Source organism: Prorops nasuta, unplaced genomic scaffold (genome assembly GCF_024137725.1).
Source record: "Prorops nasuta isolate Cenicafe-Biocafe unplaced genomic scaffold, Cenicafe_Pnas_1.2 PNAS00027, whole genome shotgun sequence".
Classification (NCBI taxonomy): Eukaryota; Metazoa; Arthropoda; class Insecta; order Hymenoptera; family Bethylidae; genus Prorops; species Prorops nasuta.
This window is the reverse complement of record NW_027116824.1, coordinates 2,264,870-2,281,804: the sequence shown is the minus strand read 5'-3', so window position 1 is coordinate 2,281,804 and position 16,935 is coordinate 2,264,870. Positions and strand designations below refer to the sequence as shown.

The window sequence follows — 16,935 nt, the reverse complement described above, 5'->3', positions numbered from 1 at the left end:
AAGAAATTGTGTAAAGCTGGCTCTCGACTGCCATTGGCTAATGGTTACATATTGAATGGTCAGAGTGTGGGGAGCTTGCAATTATCTTAAAAAAGTTAAACTTTTTATGCTTTCTCATGTTTTTGCGGTTTGACGAACATATTAAACTCAGCAAGCATAGATTATTAATATTGCGAGTAAGGAACCGCACTTGGCAGCCTTACAGACTAAAAAGAACAATGTTCCCCTTGGTTTAAACTTAAACTTTTGTCGTAGATATCAAATTATCCAAGTCTCGAACAAATAATTACAAGAAATTAGTCCTAAAGTCAGTTTTAAGTTCTCTTAAAACTATTAACTTGGGTGCTGAAGAAGTATTCGCATTTCAGAAAAAAATTTGCGTATTATGTTGAAGCAAAGGTTTTTCAAAGATAAGGCAGTAGCGAAGAGCTCTTACATCGTCAATGGAAAGACCGATCAGCTCGTACTTTTAAAAATGCAGCAACATTTTTTCTCAGAGTGTATAAACAGTGTTTAAAATGAAAGTATGTAATAACGAAAAAATAACTTGATAAATGAGGAGACGCTTGATTTTACGATTTAGTGTGAGAACAAAATTTGCAAATTTATATTTTATCAATTGAAATCGTAAGGATACTCATGGTACTTCACGTTGTTTAACATAGGTTAGTAGTAGTTTTCTTAGCTTTTCACTGTGCGTTAAATTTTAACACTCAATTAATTAACGATCATTTAATTATTATAGAATTCTTGCACAGTGAAATATATATTTATATATGCTAATAATAATTATAGCATTGAGACCATCGAATTTTTATTGTTTTTATCAATACTTGTTAATCATTATTTCTTATGAATATATAGCGAGTAGCAATGACAGGTAGGATGCCGATGTCCTTGTTATCTGAATAATAATTATAATATGATTTCAGCGATGAATTAAGCGAGATAAGAAGAGGAAAATATTAAAGACGTATTAATAACCTTGGAGAAACACTGTAATGACAGCGTGATAAATTTTGCTGCTGTAATAACAAATTGGTGTTGAGCACGTAACGTCATAAGCAGCAAAAGCTGGTTATCACTTCGATTCAAGTTGTACCAGCAAGAATTGTAAATCGCATCAACCACTGTTAAGCTCTACAGTTTCAAAAATAGAATGGTTTCTTTGACAATATTTCAACTAGATTGTCTAATCGTTTACGTACTTTGTTACTCAGATATTCACCGGCATAGCATAAAACTAAAACTTCCAGGTTGCTGACAACGTAGTACATAGCAAATTTCATCAAAGTTATGAACGTAAAATCTGTGGTAATTGTCTGTTTATACGTGAATTTCATATTTTTATTTAAGTTTAGTAAGATAATTGCTTACCAAATAAAGGTATATTACTTACTATTATGATAATGAAACAAGAAATACAAATGGCCAATGTATTTATGATGAATTGCAACATTGCAATGTTGGAAAAAAGTGATTCAATTTTTTTCGATAAATAGATAGCCTTCTGATGTTTTTCGATAATACGTGAAATGATTCCTGTGATATCCTGTTTTGATTCACTCGATGATATATTCATCAGTTCTTCGTTGATTATTTCTATCTGACCTCCCACGTGAAGTACCTAAATTTTACAATTCAATATAGATATATGATATAGAAAACATTAGTATTATTAGTTGAAACACTCACTAAGACTAAAATCAAGCAAAAGGTAGAGGCGCTTATTGCACTCACTAGAATAGTGTTAAATATTTGAAAGACTATGATAAATTCGTAATAGGGTGATTTGTTCTTATCAAAAGGGAACGACGCTGAATAAAGAAGTAATTTTTCATTCGTACTTGAAGTCGTATGAGAACTCGTATAGTATACCGAGATGACTAGAAAAAGTAAAACGTAAAAGAATCCACATGACACAATAAAATACAGTATTAACTTGCAGCAATAATCCGATATTTCGAGTTTTTTCAATATTATGTTGACGCCACGATTAGTGGAGAAACTTTCGTGTATATCGTTTCTCATTCTTATCAAAATCTCCTGAAAGATACTGAGAAAAAATAGATTTATTCCTTTGTGCATTCTTCCATTAGTTTAATTTTAGTACACTGAGAAAAAAATACTTAATTCTATTAAAAATATGTAATTATATTCAGTTATTTGTTCCAATCATTTATTCCATTAAATTGACGAAATGAGAAATATTTAAATAAATAATAAATTAAATTCATTTATTTACTAAAATTTCATGAGTCTCGATTACAGAAAAATTTTTATTAAATACATTGAAGTTATTTTGGTATTATGTATCAAATAAATATTATTGTTTTCAAGGATAATTAATATGAAATGCAATATATTTTCGTTCAGTGAAAGTTTAATCAAAGCACCTAAATAATATATAACTAATTGCAAAATTTTACGACATTTAATTTGCTGTATCAACTATTATGTAATTTAATGAACTACATAATAAATTAGGGCAACTATTTATTTACAAATAATAAGTTTGCTAAAACAAATATTTCATTCGTCACTCGTGATAATATCATCTCTAGCTAAATCAAATAAATATCAGTTGACTTGTGTATTTTTTTCAGTGTATGAATTATTTCAGATTTTTGAGAGTAAAATTTACCTTTTGCCAAGCCAAAGTAGACATAGTTTAAGGAGGATGATGGTGAAGAGCATGAACAGACCGAATATGTCGATCCAAGTCACCCAGTCTACAACTTTAAAACACGACAGAAGAAAAGCAAATTGACTAGCTTGCATCACCAGCATATCGACAGCCCAGAATATTCGAAGTACATTTCCGTGCGGTTCATCTGGCCAAATTCCACTAATTTTTAACCAGATTTCAGTGACTTTAAATTGGTTTACCGTGGTGAGTAATTCTGTCGACTGATATTTCATTTTTCAACAAATTCTTCTGCACAGGCAAAAGTTACTAATTTGTCAAAGTGTAATAGATCGAGGCTGATGTCAGTGGGAACTATACCTACTACCTTCAGTGATAAAGGTCTAAACTGAGCCAGCCGAGAAAATTCGCCCCACCCCACCGATCGCTAACCAATCGCTGATCTGTCGTAATTACGCGGGGAGAGAGAGATATAACAAAAACGACAAGAACCATGAACTATTATCTACGCGAGACTGTGAGCAATTTTCTTTAATAATGCACGCGCATTTCATCTTTGTGCGTAGACAAAGTTTACCCTGAACAATTTACTTTGAAAAGTTTCGTCGTTCGAAACATATAATTACACGCAAAATAAAAATAAGTTACTGGAAATAAGACATGAGATAGAACTTTGAAGAAAATAGAATTTTTTATTCGGCTTAAAACAAAAAAATAAACACTTTTAAAGTTCAATATTTGTACATTTCCAGGAATCGTTCAATTTGGCATGGAAAATGAATAGTCTCACGAATGAAGATTCAATAAAGGGCGTAGAGCACTGACATGTATGATGCCGAGGCCTTCAAGATCTGTACGAATAAAAATTGAAAATTATATTCTAGAAATTATAGAAGTGTGGTGAAATTTCTATACGAACAGCTGCAAATCTTCTTAAGGATAGATCCATGAATTTTCCAATGGTGATTCTCAACTGTTTTTGAGATCTCAAAATCAAAGGTAACAAAAGACTACATTCATTTTTAGACATATTGTACCATAGGCAATTGTAAGCAGCATCCCCGATAGATTTGCTCTAGCAATTCAAAGAATTTTTTATTATTTTTTTTTATTTTACATCTCCTATTAAATTCTTACCTTTTCACTGAGATACTCGCCGGCGTAACAAATAATAAATGCCTCCATGTTCTTACAGAAATAATAACCGAATAATTTCAGTAATGTAACTGCCAAATAATCTTGCTGAGTATCCAACGACTAGAAAGTATATTTTTCATAAGAAAACTGGTAAAAATATTAGTCGTGAAACGTATGAAATATTTACGTACAATTACGAGTCGCAGTCCTATACAGCAAATGAGCAAAGTAAGCATGAGAAATTGCACGAGAGCTATGTAGGAGAAGAGACGTTCGATATTTTCAGAGAAAATAATAATTTTGTGGTGCTTGTTGACCAAAGATTTAATAATGGCTAATGTTGATTCACTACTGTTATTCATCGAAAGCAAACGTTCTCGAATAATGTCAATTTGGCCAGATATATGTAGTACCTAAAAAGAAATGATCTAGGAAGTTTAAATAAATTGAGATTCGCGTCGAAAGTTTTGTTACTTGAATGGTTAACGATTTAACTTACAAGAGTAACGACAACAGCGTTAACTGTTGCCCCAACAGCCACCATGGCTACTTCGTGTGTTAGTTGAGCCACTACTACAAGTTCGTAAATCGGAGAGGTTTGACTATCGAAAGGAAATTCCATTTTAAGGACAAAAGTTTTGGTGAAGTTGACAGAGTCAACGGTCGTCGGATAATTGATTGCCTCGGCCATGATTATCGCAACTCCGTAAAAGAATGCTGCAGACACATCAATCCCCATTATCCAATTACTGCAGATCTCCGAAAGTTTGGTCTTTTCGTAAATAATACGCCTGCTCCAATCAGTGCCAACGTTTTCCTTCCAATCCTCCTCGATCGCCCTCAGAATCCAATAGAAGATCCTGCTCATAATTACTCTATCAAATAAAATGCCAGAAATTGAAGGGGACAGTGTCTGAGATAACAAATGATTTATAGAAAGGAAATATGGCAAATAAAAGTAAATATAATTCATACTTGGCCCCAGGTCTTGATCCAGAAAGCCAATGGGGGTTTTTTGAAAGATACTCGATCAAGCCCTGAGAGTAGTAATTTGCTAGAGGTTAAATAAACAATTTTCTTTTTCTTACCTTCTATTTAGCCAGAAAAAAATCATTTTGGAAAAAACGACGACGTAGGACAAGCTAGTACTGAAGCAATCAAGAAGGTCCAGCAAATCGTCCACTTCTATTCTGACGATAATGTACGAAAACTGAAAGATCAGAGCCATAATCATCCCAATCGCCCACAAATATTGGTACAACCTGGGGAACATGGAGTCAGGCCAGACGCCAATTGAGCGGAGACCCAGCTCCACTGGTCGACTAATCATTGTCTTGTACACTTTTTCCTTTGATTTCATCCTTACGTCGTCATAGTTTTTCAGTAAAAGTTCACACCCCTGCAATATTTGTTCGAAAAGAAAACCTCCCTCTAAATATACAGTTTTTACATTCTTTATGTGAATTTTGTGTCTTATGAAATAACTGGAAAATTTGTTTCTATGAAATAAAAAATATTCTTATGGGGAGAATCTAATCAGGATATACCGCAGTCACAACAGTACAAATTTAACTGACGGAGGAAGAGAACGTTAAAAAAATGAGCTTGCGCATTGAGTTTTCTACTTTTGCACTAGGTCTGTAATCAAAGAACGTTTATCTTAATAACAATGTGCTGATACATCACGTGCAACTGCCATTAAATTTTTCACGCTGAAATTATTGTCGAAGTTTCTAACGTAAGCTATTGTTAATTTTTGTTGGTATGTACTTTTTTCATCCACCACTACCAGAGATGCTTTAAAAAAACTCTCAATGATAATTTTATTATTAGTTATACGCGCCTATTTTTGCTGAATAAAAACAAAATATATCACTTAATATTTTATATTATATATAAAAAAATAAGAAATAGAAAACAAATAGCAAAGTATATGAAAAATGAAACAGATCTGGTTAAATTTTTACAAAAACTTACACAAATTCTATTATCAAAATTAAATTTAGGAGTGGAGAAAGAAACTTGATATAAAAACTAAGAAATGTACTGGATAAAAATGAATGGTTATTGTCTAATAGTGGCTTGCTCATTGGTCAGGGAATAGAACTTACAATTGCTTGGGCTAATATAATTTGGTTTTTTCTTTTGAATAGAAGAGAAGATTCTTTGCCTTTGTTCTCTACTTCTCCCTATTATTAGATTAAATGGGTCTAGACTGGTCGACTGATTTGCTTTAATAATGCAAATACTCCATTAATACTGCAAAAGGCAAACCCTCTGCTATGCCCCTCCTAGTATTCGGAACCAGACCTAAAAATGTTATACCATAATTGACGAATAGAATTATAAAAGTTGATTTAAATACTTTGAGAGAAGCGAGGAAAATATATAAACATTGACTACACGAAAAAATAGCAGAACATTTAAAATCTCATAACTAAAATACATTTTTATTCATTATTAACATCATATTGACTGAATTTCTATTTAATTTATCAATATTTGCTGGGGTCCTAAATTGATTTCAGTACAAAGCATACAATACTGACATGTACGATAACGAAGCCTTCACGATCTGTATAGGAAAAAGTTATAACGATAAATATTATTCTATTCAAGTATTACATGTGATAAAGCTGCTTCACCCACCGATGCAAATCTTTCCAGAGTTAAATCCATGAATTTTCCGATGGTGATCTTCAATTGTTTTTGAGATCTCAATATCACAGGTAATAAAATGCTACATTCTCTTTTTGTCATGTTGTACCAAGGTATATTGTAAGCAGCTTCTCCGATAGATTTGCTCTGTCAATTAAATTTAAATTATTCTATTATATCGTTTCTTAAATTTTCATTTTATTCATTGTTTACCTGTTCACTGAGGTACTCGCCAGCATAGCATATAATAAAGGCTTCCAGATTCATTGTCAGATAATATCCGAGCAGCTGAATTAATATCATTGCCAAATAATCTGGCTTAGCATCTAAAGTCTAACTCAAAATAATTTTCTTTACGTTATTTATATGTGGGGGCAATAATATTGAATAACGATCTGTGAAATATTTACGCACAATTACGAATTGCAGTCCTAAACAGCATATAAGCAAAGTAAGAAAAAGAAATTGAACGAGAGCTATGTAGGAGAAAAGGTGCTCAATATTTTCTGAAAAAATAATAAGTTTCTGGTGTTTGCTAACCAGAGATCTAAGAATGGAAAATGTAGAGTCGCTGTTGCGGTCAAGCGAAATGAAACGTTCGCGAATTATATCAATTTGACCAGATATATGAAATATCTAAAATATAAAGTAAAAGAATGATCCTAACTTTCATTCCTTTTTTCTATTTTAGTTTCATAATAATTCACTCACGAGAGAAATGACAACGCAATTGACAGTTGCACCAACAACTACCATGGCCAATTCGTTCATGAACTGTGTAATTAGTACAAACTCGTAAATTGGCGTTGCTTGACTGTCAAACGGGAGCTCCATTCTGATAACAAAATTTCTGGTAACATTGGCTTTGTCAGCGGCAGTCCAATAATTTATAGAATCAGTGGTGATTATCGTCATTCCGTAAAAGAAACCAGTGGACATATCAATCCCCATTATCCAATTACAATATACCATCGCAAGTTTGGCTTTTCTGTAAATGATACGTCTGCTCCAATCAGCGTCAATGTTCTCTTTCCAGTCCTCGTGGATCCCCTCCAGTATCCAATAGAAGATCCTGCTTATAATTACTGTATGAAAAAAGATGCCAAATCTTGCAAGGGACAAAGTTGGTAATAACAAATAATTTATAGATAATAAGGTATGGCAGATATAAATAAGTATAATAAGAAAATGATTTATGTTCTGAGTATCGCACTACGTTAAACAGATGACCGGAACTTTGCACCTTCGATTTGCCCAGAAAAATATCAATTTGGAAAAGGCGACGATGTAGGTGAAGATGGTGCATATGCACTCAAGAAGTTCTGGTAGACTGGCCACACCAATCCTGATTATGACGTACCAGAATTGGAGGACTAGAGCCAAAATCATTGAAATTGCCCAGATAAATTGGTATAACCTGGGGAAAGTGGAGCCTGGCCAAACACCAAATGAACGGAGACCCAGCTCCAGTGGTGGACTTATAACCATTTTAAACACTTCTTCCCTCGAAATCATCTTTTTGACCCTCTACAAACCCAGTTAGAATTGAAATCTGCCTGTCTTTCGTTTAATATCTTATAGATACAAGTTAGTAAATATTTCAGATATAACCTTGTAAAAAAGAAAGATTTTTATACGTAAATATAATAGAGAAATAAATTTGGTGAAGAAAATAGAGAGGTACGGCTATGTGATATTATCTTGAGATACTAGTTAAGACATGGTGCAGCTGTGACCATGCAAACTGAACTGAATGACAATAGGAGGACGTAGAAAAAGATTATGAACCTGCGCACTGATTTTTCCGCTTTAACACTGTAATCGGAGAACGTTTATTATAATGAGAATGTAGCGGTAAATCGCGTGTACCATTAATTTTTTTTACGTCGAGATTGTAGCCAAAAGTTCTCAGTGAGTCTCGGCAAACCCACCGAATAATCTCATGATACTAAATTATTTTGAGAATAAACCACGCACGGTAAATTAATAACTTAATGCCAAAAATCGTAAGGCAGTGTTGAAAATGTGTACTATACAAATTTATAATTATGACGGGAAATAAAGATTTCATGAAATAACGTATGCACGCGCGATGAAACTATTTAAAACAAAAAACTGTTTGTTTGAACAGTCATGTAATTGTGTTAATCATGTAGTGAAATGGATAGGATGAAATAGTTGAAAGAAATATTCGACAATGTATTGTGAAAAATTGTCGCTTTGCAAAAAAATTCTGGAAAATAAAAGGTCGCGTCCGGGTGGTGCGTTGAACTGGATGAGATTTCAGCGACAGGCAGTGTTGCAAAGCCGTGGTGCTCCGACGTTGCTGATCTTTTTACGGACACTATTTTTCGGCTCGGAACAATAAATCGATGGGACTCCCTAGGCAGGAGAGAATCGTGTAAATCCCTGGAGGCAATCCTAACTGGGGGAGCTGCTTCAATATCCTTTCGTACACCCCTTGCTCCTCGGATTTTGCTTCCAGCAGCAGGTCTTTCCGTTCTCGCCCTGAAACACAGACAAAGGAAGTCGCGAAGGGATCGAAATCGAATTCCGAGCATCCGCGAATGGGGCATCTACCCCAAGTGTCTTCCTGCCAACCTGGATCCACCCCCCTGTCATGCCACATTAGCGGCTTTCTCCGAAAGACACGCGTGACACGTTCGACATTTTTAAACTTGACTCCTCCCCAATAGTCCTTAGTCCTTTGTGCGCGATCAAAGCACCTCCAGCCCATAAAGATCCAAATTAAGGAAATCAAATTTATTCGCCTCACTTATACAGTTGTCTTGTTTTATTCGGTTTGAGTACACGAGAAAATGGTTCCTGCATCAACTCGAAGGAAAGTATGATATAGAATAGGAAATCGATCGATCGATGATCGATCGATTTAACGAAAACTAATCAATAAATTGATCGATGAAAATTAATCGATCGATCAACTTTGATTGACTGGAAAAAAAATGTTTGAGAAATTTTAACAAGTTTTTTACGACTGGCGGTAAAAAGTAGAAAATATACAAGTTATGAGGAATTTTGCTTGGACTGTAATGAAAAATGTTCTATAATGTGAGAGGTAAATGAAAACGGTGATAGTAGGATTTGAATGCAAATTGCTCGACTGGTGAATAGACTGGCAATGCGCTAACGAGGCTGACATCGCCGGCCTCGGTCTATGCGTCTTTTTTTAATTTTGCATTATCAAAAGAGCGCGAGCAAGTGAGACGCAGAAATAATGCGTTCGCGTTTTCCATGTAAGCCCTAGGCCATTTTCTGCCTGTTGCAGTGCTTCCGCGTGCTGCAGTCGAGTCAAAATAATACGCGCGCTCATAAACGGCCCTGGGCACTGCAAACTTCTACTCACCTACCACTGAAAAGTAGTCCCGACAACCCGCTACTTCATCCAACCCACACAAACCCTGAATAGTTCCATTCTCGTTGTCTCAATCCTCACATTTAAAGAACAAATTAATTTTTCAAATATATCTTCTTTATATAGAGTTTTTGAAAAGAAATCGCACAATTTTACAGTAATAAATCTTTAAAGGGTAAGAATTAATATATAATCTCCTTAAATTTATCAAGTTTTATCAAATACTCTATATACTCTTCAAAACTATTTATTGGTAAGTATTTTTTCTAGGACAATTGTTCAATAATAGACATATGTGTTTATTTAACAATTTCAAATATATATTTTTTACTAAATTTTGTGTACAGAATATATATTCGGCTTATAAAAAATATTTTACTTATACATATAAGGTAAACAACAGTCACATACAAATTCCTGGCAATACAGTGTGATAATAATGAAACTCTAAACTTTTTCCGACGCTTCACGAATATATCGTATATAATATATAAAAATAGATATCTAAAAAATTTTATTGTTACGTTTTGCTTGTATAAAACTTTTTCACGTTCGGAAAATAGAGGAAATAAAACTCTTTTTATTCTCCATTTAAAAATTTGTCAATTGAAAAATATTTATCCATGATTAAAAATAAAAACTACCTTGTTTAAGCTTTGAGTTCGAGTTAATTAGTTTCGTAGAATGAAACCGGTTAATTTGGGTAATATAATAATTGCACTGAAATGTTTGCAATAAAAGATTCGCTTAAACTTAATCTGAATTATAATTCACAGCCATAAATCGCAGCTAGTGTTTTTACATTTTGTCTGCGTTCGCCAGGTTTAATATTTTCATTCAATCTTTTGTTCTCGACATGTTTATAATCATTTGCCAACAGTGAGGTAAAACAACTTTTTTCAATAGATTTTTCACTACATTCCATTGTAAGCTGGACCACCGCCACCCTCAGGCACGACCCAATTGATGTTTTGACTCGGATCTTTGATATCGCAAGTTTTGCAGTGAATGCAATTCTGTGCGTTTATTTGCAATCTTTCACCAGTTCCATCTTCCAAAGGTACGAATTCATATACACCTAAAACACATTAAAACATTTTCATCAAGTTGCCTTATAAAATTATTTTTATGAATGTTTAATTTATTGAAAAGTTTTAATTATCTAGTTTATTAAGAATACATAATTAAAAGTCAACTAATTGTAATAACTTTACTATTGTAATTAATTTTGCATACTTTGTACATTCTCTTTTGGAAAGGAAATATTTAAGTAAAGCAAAGTTATTTGGGTGGAGCCATCTTTTGGTACGTGTGCCAGGCTTTTGGTTCACGCGGAACTAAACTCCTGGATAACTATATAACTCATATCGATTTTTGGCTTCTACTCAAAGAACAAATAGAGAATACAAACTTCCATTGAAAAAAGTAATACTACTATGATTTATTTGTTATAAAAGATAACTTTGCTAAATATCAACTCTAATTTACGGATATTGTCGTTTTCATTTCTCTCCATTATGAGCTCCTGTTTTTGTTAGTATTCATACAAAGATCGACGAATCTTTTTTTTGGAGGTTGAAATGGATTTGCGTCTCTTTCGTCTCGCCGGTTAACAATCGTTCAAATTTCTTGAAGGGCTGCTGAACTTGCAAATGGATTTGGGGATAGAAACATATTTTATGGTAGAGAATAGCGAACTAAAGGAGTCCTAGCTCGAAGGTCGCGCAGTGCCCTCGGCTAGACAGTCGATAACCCGGTCCCCACCACTCTCCAGTCTTCGGAGGAGTTATCCTGTGGGGAAAACAGCCCCCTTTGTATCCCGTCTCGACGGAGATGCTAGGGAGAGCCAATGGTAGAGGCAGAATGCGAAAGCAGGAGAGTTGTGGGGAAAAGAAAGAAAGAAATAAAAGTTTCCAGGAACCAAGCGTGAAGCTGCGACTGCAAAAGCCGTCCAAAGAAAAGACGAAGAAAAGCTGATGGGGCAAAGAAAACCATGGAGAAAATTCATATTCCGAGCATAATGTGCAGGAGAAAAATGTGGAATTAAAAAGGCAAAGCTTCGTGGTAGATGCAGAGAAAAAAGACTAAATGAAAAGACGAAAAGGAAACTTGAAATAAAAGTCCGGTAGGAAAATAGCTCCAATAAAAAGAAAGACAGAAAGTTTCTTAAAATTCAAAGAAAAGGAATCAGATATAAAAATTCATTTAATTATGAACAATCTGAGTCAACAATACTGATGTCGGGGTATCAAACAAATGAAGAATTGACAAAGCTGGTAAAAACTCTTTTAATTTCCTTTGAATCCTTGCACTTTCAACTCTCCAGACATACTTTTTAACATTTTTCAAAGATCTCATTAAGACACTTTTACCAAGTTTTTCTAGATTAAAAGAAAAAAAAGGAGAAGAACGTATTTTAAATTTTAGGCAAACTAGCCAGCAAGTTATAAAGTTGGTGTTAAATTTTGCAAGTTTAACGCGTTGAATAAGAGATTGTTAGATATTTGATTAGAAAACCATAAATGTAGTCTAGACGGTAAGAAAGAGGTTTTTGGAATAGCTGTTGCGGGAAGGCAAAGTATTTCAGGGTTGATATTCGAATTCCTAAGGGTCTCCAATGTTGGTATGTATGGCGGGAGGGGGGGGGGGAGGGTGGAAAAGGGGAAAACGACCCTGCTGGAAGGTTGTTGGCCGGAGCTCCGCGCTCGGTTTTGGGGGTTGAGCTTGGTCGGGGGCTGTCTAGCCGAGCGGGGGCTATCCGGGTAGCTCAGGTTCAAGGACATATCGGTCGATAAACTTCTACGAAGGATGGAAAAAGAGGGATGAAATCTCGTCTTTGCGCTCACGGAAGAGGAAGAGCACTCACCAACCGTGGCGACCATCCGCGACTATCATTATAAAATATTTCGTTCACATTTAATAGCGGACCATTGTGATAAAAACGAGTAGAAGATAATGCGCTAAGCAGTTCGAATATAAAATGAAAGACAATTCTAAAAAGTTTATAATTTTCACGAAAACTCACCTGACTCATTAAAATTATTTATTTAGTAGTACTAATTGTGTAAATAAAATGCAAGGCAAACATATGGAAATACATACCAGCCGGACAAAATCGACCTTCTGGACCATCGTAAACGGCCAAGTTTTGTTTTACTGGAATGCTATCATCTTGTAATGTGAGATGAGGTGGCTGATCTGCTTCGTGATTTGTACCAGTTAGAGCAACCGAAGACAATAAATCAAACGAAACTTCATTGTCTGGTTTTGGGTATTCGATAGGTTTACATTGAGATGCTGGTTTTAATTTAGCATGATCAGGACCTAGATTGATAAAAGATAGATTAACATAAAATGCATTAAATTATAGGACATAGTAATTTATTTGATAATCACCTCCGTGGGACAATGTCCAAGGTTCCCTTCCTCCGAGTAACATAGAAAATCCTGAATAAACCAAACCACCATACAATCCTAAAGATGTATGGAAACTCGGCCTGAAATTTCTAACAGCCTTCAACTCCTTATACACATAACTATTTTTAATTTTATCTGTATAAGATTTCGGCTCCAAGCCTTTCGTTGATTGTGGATTACTCTCTGCTTCTACAAGAGCTTCTATAGCACTTTCCGCAGCTAGCATTCCACTTTTCATGGCATTGTGGGTACCCTTAATCTTTGGCACATTCAGAAATCCTGCAGTGCAACCAATTAAGCATCCACCAGGGAACTGCAGTTTTGGAATAGATTGAAAACCACCTTCCACTAGTGCTCTAGCCCCATATGCAATTCTGCAAAATGTTAAATTTTAAGTACGAGTTGAAATGTGTTATAATTCAATAAATAAAAATAATTTATTAACCTTTTCCCGCCTTCAAATGTTGGCCTTATAGCAGGATGCTGTTTAAATCTTTGAAATTCTTTAAAGGGACTTAAATATGGATTTGCATAGTCAAGTCCTATAACAAAGCCAACAGCAACTAGAGGAGTTTCTTCATTGAGGTGATATAAAAATGAGCCTCCGTACGTATTTCTTTGTAATGGCCATCCAACAGTATGTTCTACTGCACCAGGCCTATGTTTCTTGGCATCGATCTCCCAAATCTGGAATAGAACAATATCGAGTTATTTGGAATATAAATATTTTTTAATTTTAATTTTATGGACATACTTCTTTTAATCCAATGCCATATGATTGTGGCTCACAGTCTTTCCTAAGGTTTAATTTTTTCGTTAATTGTTTTGTCAGGTGGCCATGACAACCTTCAGCAAAAATAGTACATTTTGCATGAAGTTCCATTCCCCTTTCGAAATTATCTTTAGGAGCACCATCCTTAGCTATGCCTACATCATTTGTGGCTACTCCTTTGACTGAACCATCTTCATGATATAAAACCTCTGCAGCTGCATAGCCAGGATAAATTTCTACACCAGCAGCTTCTGCTTGCTCTCCTAGCCAAGATACAACATGTCCTAATCTGCAATTTAATATTCTATATAATATGAATATTAAAAATCAACATTAGAATTATAAAATTAATCCAACCTAACGATGTAGTTGCCATGATTATACATTGGCATTCCTTTAAAGATAGGAATGGGAATCTTGCCATTTTTGGTAAGAAAAGCAAATTTATCTTCATTTACAGGAGTATTTAGAGGTGCTCCTAATTCTTTCCAATTTGGGAATAATTCGTTTATTGCTATTGGATCTAAACAAGCTCCACTGAGAATATGTCCACCTATTGTGGATGATTTTTCTATGAGAGTAACTTTTATATCTTTTCCTAGTTTCTCAGCTATTTTTCGGGCTTGTATTGCGGCGGACAGCCCTCCAGGACCTCCTCCGATAATTAGTATATCTGTTTCGTCTGCAAATCTTTCCATATTGATATCTGCAAAAATATGTATTTATTTATTTGACAAATTAAATCATGAATGATTATATAGCATACCTTTCCATCTTGAATCCTTGTCCCTAGGATAGATAGTATAATGACTCGTAATTTTTGGGTACGTCGTGGTGGAGTTGGCTCTTTGGAAAACTTGCTGCAGCCTCTGTACTGTTAAATGGAATTGAGAAATAAATTTAATATTCGATAATAGCGTTAAGTAAAAGAGATTATATTAAATTTTTGTACAAATATGTGAATTTTAAATATTGCCACGTGTTTTGACAGAAATGGATCTTACCGACTGTAACACAGGTTGTAGTACGAGAAGATACAAACCCTCCACCGTTAATGGCATTCTCTTACAAGTTCTGAGCACAAGAGAAAGCCACCAATGGCGCTGACTGTACAGTCAATACAAAAATAAAATTCTAACCTCTCTTATTATTATCATGCTATAAAAATAAACATAAAAATAATAAATATATAAGCAATAAGCAATTTGAATTGGAAGTTATTATATTAATACTTCTCATTTTGTGAAAAGAAAAAAAAAACAAAATCCACATGTCAGGTTGTTAATGATTTCATAACAAGGGCAAAGTTCAAAATAATAATTAATATGTTAAAAGTAATGTAGAATTGAACGAAAACCATACAAAGTGAATTAATATCAAATAAAGTAAAAGTTTTGACGTATAAACTCCGCAATAGTTATATCAGATGATGCTTTAAAGAGTCGAAACATTTTTGGAGTATGAAAAATAACAGAATATTCAGTAAAAACAACTGAAATAATAAACTACAGATGGTTAGACTGAATTGTATCAAATTCTCGAATGATTAAGAGAACATTGTTACCTGCTGTTTTATGAGAATTTAATAATTGGAAGACGGAGGAGGCCATGATCTGCTAATTGTCACTGATTGTAATAACGAAAACAACAAAACGACGACTTTATTATTTTTTCTCTTTTTTTAGGTTGAGTCCAGAGGCAATTCTAGGGGCACTAGCTCACTGTAACTAGAAATGACGACTCGATGACGCTTCCAACTAAGCACAACTAGTTAAGCAATGAAGCACAAGTGCTCCTTATTCCTCAGAAACATTAAGTAGGAGAGGAGGGGGAGTACAGATGGCACACATGGACACAAGGCAGGAGGAGAATACTCTACTCACTCACAGGAGTCTCAGGAGATAGCTAGGGGAAGCTATCGTTGTGTAGGTTGACTCCGGTCCTTGGTGGGGGAATCCTCAATTCTTGAATTCTCCCTACCGCCTAGGTTTTGTACAGTACAGAAATAGTGGGAGAACCACGTGGTCTTTATTTCAGTCCTTTTAAAAGTATAATATTAAAAGTTGACTGCCTACATAAAATTATGTGAATATCAATTTTAAGCATTATTTGATAATAAATAACCTGTAGGAAAACATACTAGAAATTTAAGATTGGACATGAGATAGTTTTGAAATGCAATTTTCTAAAGTGCAGCTGCTTTTTGATTATAAATGCACTGAAGCTGTGGGGTTGAAAGGCTTTCTACCATGAAATTCTACCGGTTCTACCTGACCCTAACGATTGCAGACAGGGGACACTGGAACCTCTGGAACTGGAGAAGCAGCTGAGCTGAGCGAGACTGCTCCAAAACCGGCCTACTCATAGATTGGGATCTACGTCCTCCGCACACTATAGCGCAAGCGTAACAATTAGCATATATGGTTGACTTGGCGCGAAACTACAAACTTCTTAATGTTACAGATTCGCTAAAAATCTACATTGTTAAATATGTTTGACTATATAAAAAGTAGGGAATGATGCAATGCCTATATTATTAGGAACGCTACTGTCGCTACTACTGCTCATCAAGAAAATGTAAGAGACAGGGCATAAATAACCCAAAATTAATTCTTTTCAAACATAAAAATTACTGTCCATTCTTTAATATGATATAAATATTTCTTAAAAGTTTAAAATATATTTAATGCATTGGTTTGTTTAAGGGGGTATCCTGCTTTGGAAGGCCTAAAAAACCGTTTTTTAGGGAATTTTTTTAAGATAGAAAAAAATAACCAACTCCAGCGAACTTTCAGGAATATTTTAGTATATAATTGAATATTATAACAAAATTTTTTTAAAGAAAAATATCAAAATGCAGCCGATTATTAGACACATTTGTTGGGCAATCCGTAATCCGAGTCTTCTATTGACGGGAGTGATAGAGCTTTT

At 34.4% G+C, this 16,935-nt stretch overlaps 4 protein-coding genes across 5 annotated transcripts; all 4 read right to left on the bottom strand.

Annotated features, from left to right (window-relative positions):
* Nucleotides 1-769: 769 nt before the first annotated feature.
* Nucleotides 770-3,088, bottom strand: LOC136782650 (odorant receptor 82a-like). The gene is made up of 7 exons (XM_066742243.1): nucleotides 3,015-3,088; nucleotides 2,645-2,938; nucleotides 1,696-2,056; nucleotides 1,400-1,627; nucleotides 1,209-1,322; nucleotides 985-1,140; nucleotides 770-904 (listed from the first exon to the last, which is right to left on the bottom strand). The coding sequence occupies exons 2-7, from the start codon at nucleotides 2,920-2,922 to the stop codon at nucleotides 851-853; spliced, it is 1,191 nt and encodes a 396-aa protein (XP_066598340.1). The 5' UTR covers nucleotides 2,923-2,938; nucleotides 3,015-3,088; the 3' UTR covers nucleotides 770-850.
* Nucleotides 3,089-3,395: 307 nt separating this feature from the next.
* Nucleotides 3,396-6,054, bottom strand: LOC136782526 (odorant receptor 13a-like). The gene is made up of 8 exons (XM_066742012.1): nucleotides 5,762-6,054; nucleotides 4,873-5,183; nucleotides 4,760-4,838; nucleotides 4,284-4,697; nucleotides 3,976-4,197; nucleotides 3,785-3,904; nucleotides 3,567-3,722; nucleotides 3,396-3,498 (listed from the first exon to the last, which is right to left on the bottom strand). The coding sequence occupies exons 2-8, from the start codon at nucleotides 5,142-5,144 to the stop codon at nucleotides 3,448-3,450; spliced, it is 1,314 nt and encodes a 437-aa protein (XP_066598109.1). The 5' UTR covers nucleotides 5,145-5,183; nucleotides 5,762-6,054; the 3' UTR covers nucleotides 3,396-3,447.
* A 167-nt stretch (nucleotides 6,055-6,221) lies between these two features.
* LOC136782651 (odorant receptor 13a-like) lies at nucleotides 6,222-8,172 on the bottom strand. Of its 2 annotated transcripts, XM_066742244.1 has the most exons (7): nucleotides 8,054-8,172; nucleotides 7,686-7,969; nucleotides 7,154-7,514; nucleotides 6,857-7,078; nucleotides 6,656-6,775; nucleotides 6,434-6,589; nucleotides 6,222-6,359 (listed from the first exon to the last, which is right to left on the bottom strand). In XM_066742244.1, the coding sequence occupies exons 2-7, from the start codon at nucleotides 7,955-7,957 to the stop codon at nucleotides 6,309-6,311; spliced, it is 1,182 nt and encodes a 393-aa protein (XP_066598341.1). In that variant the 5' UTR covers nucleotides 7,958-7,969; nucleotides 8,054-8,172; the 3' UTR covers nucleotides 6,222-6,308. The 2 variants fall into 2 exon arrangements, with proteins under 2 accessions (XP_066598341.1, XP_066598342.1); XM_066742245.1 differs by having other exon boundaries at nucleotides 7,686-8,088.
* A 1,939-nt stretch (nucleotides 8,173-10,111) lies between these two features.
* Etf-QO (electron transfer flavoprotein-ubiquinone oxidoreductase) lies at nucleotides 10,112-16,000 on the bottom strand. Its single transcript, XM_066742242.1, has 8 exons — nucleotides 15,569-16,000; nucleotides 14,771-14,878; nucleotides 14,362-14,710; nucleotides 13,987-14,293; nucleotides 13,678-13,919; nucleotides 13,212-13,606; nucleotides 12,918-13,139; nucleotides 10,112-10,893 (listed from the first exon to the last, which is right to left on the bottom strand). Exons 1-8 carry the CDS (start codon nucleotides 15,612-15,614, stop codon nucleotides 10,730-10,732), a joined length of 1,833 nt encoding a protein of 610 aa, XP_066598339.1. The 5' UTR covers nucleotides 15,615-16,000; the 3' UTR covers nucleotides 10,112-10,729.
* Between the last annotated feature and the right edge of the window lie 935 nt (nucleotides 16,001-16,935).

Coding starts and splice junctions, on each gene's coding strand:
- LOC136782526 (XM_066742012.1), bottom strand. CDS start 5,144: ATGAAATCAAAGGAAAAAGTGTACAAGACAATGATTAGTCGACCAGTG. Junction 4,198..4,283: donor ACGCTGTTGTCGTTACTCTT/GTAAGTTAAATC, acceptor ATTTCTTTTTAG/GTACTACATATATCTGGCCA. Junction 3,723..3,784: donor GCGAGTATCTCAGTGAAAAG/GTAAGAATTTAA, acceptor TTGAATTGCTAG/AGCAAATCTATCGGGGATGC.
- LOC136782650 (XM_066742243.1), bottom strand. CDS start 2,922: ATGAAATATCAGTCGACAGAATTACTCACCACGGTAAACCAATTTAAA. Junction 2,057..2,644: donor CTACTTTGGCTTGGCAAAAG/GTAAATTTTACT, acceptor ATTTTTTCTCAG/TATCTTTCAGGAGATTTTGA. Junction 1,628..1,695: donor TTTGCTTGATTTTAGTCTTA/GTGAGTGTTTCA, acceptor TGTAAAATTTAG/GTACTTCACGTGGGAGGTCA.
- Etf-QO (XM_066742242.1), bottom strand. CDS start 15,614: ATGGCCTCCTCCGTCTTCCAATTATTAAATTCTCATAAAACAGCAG. Junction 13,607..13,677: donor ACATTTGAAGGCGGGAAAAG/GTTAATAAATTA, acceptor AACATTTTGCAG/AATTGCATATGGGGCTAGAG. Junction 13,140..13,211: donor TTGGACATTGTCCCACGGAG/GTGATTATCAAA, acceptor TTATCAATCTAG/GTCCTGATCATGCTAAATTA.
- LOC136782651 (XM_066742244.1), bottom strand. CDS start 7,957: ATGATTTCGAGGGAAGAAGTGTTTAAAATGGTTATAAGTCCACCACTG. Junction 7,515..7,685: donor TTTTTCTGGGCAAATCGAAG/GTGCAAAGTTCC, acceptor AATTATAAGCAG/GATCTTCTATTGGATACTGG. Junction 6,776..6,856: donor TAGGACTGCAATTCGTAATT/GTGCGTAAATAT, acceptor ATTTTGAGTTAG/ACTTTAGATGCTAAGCCAGA.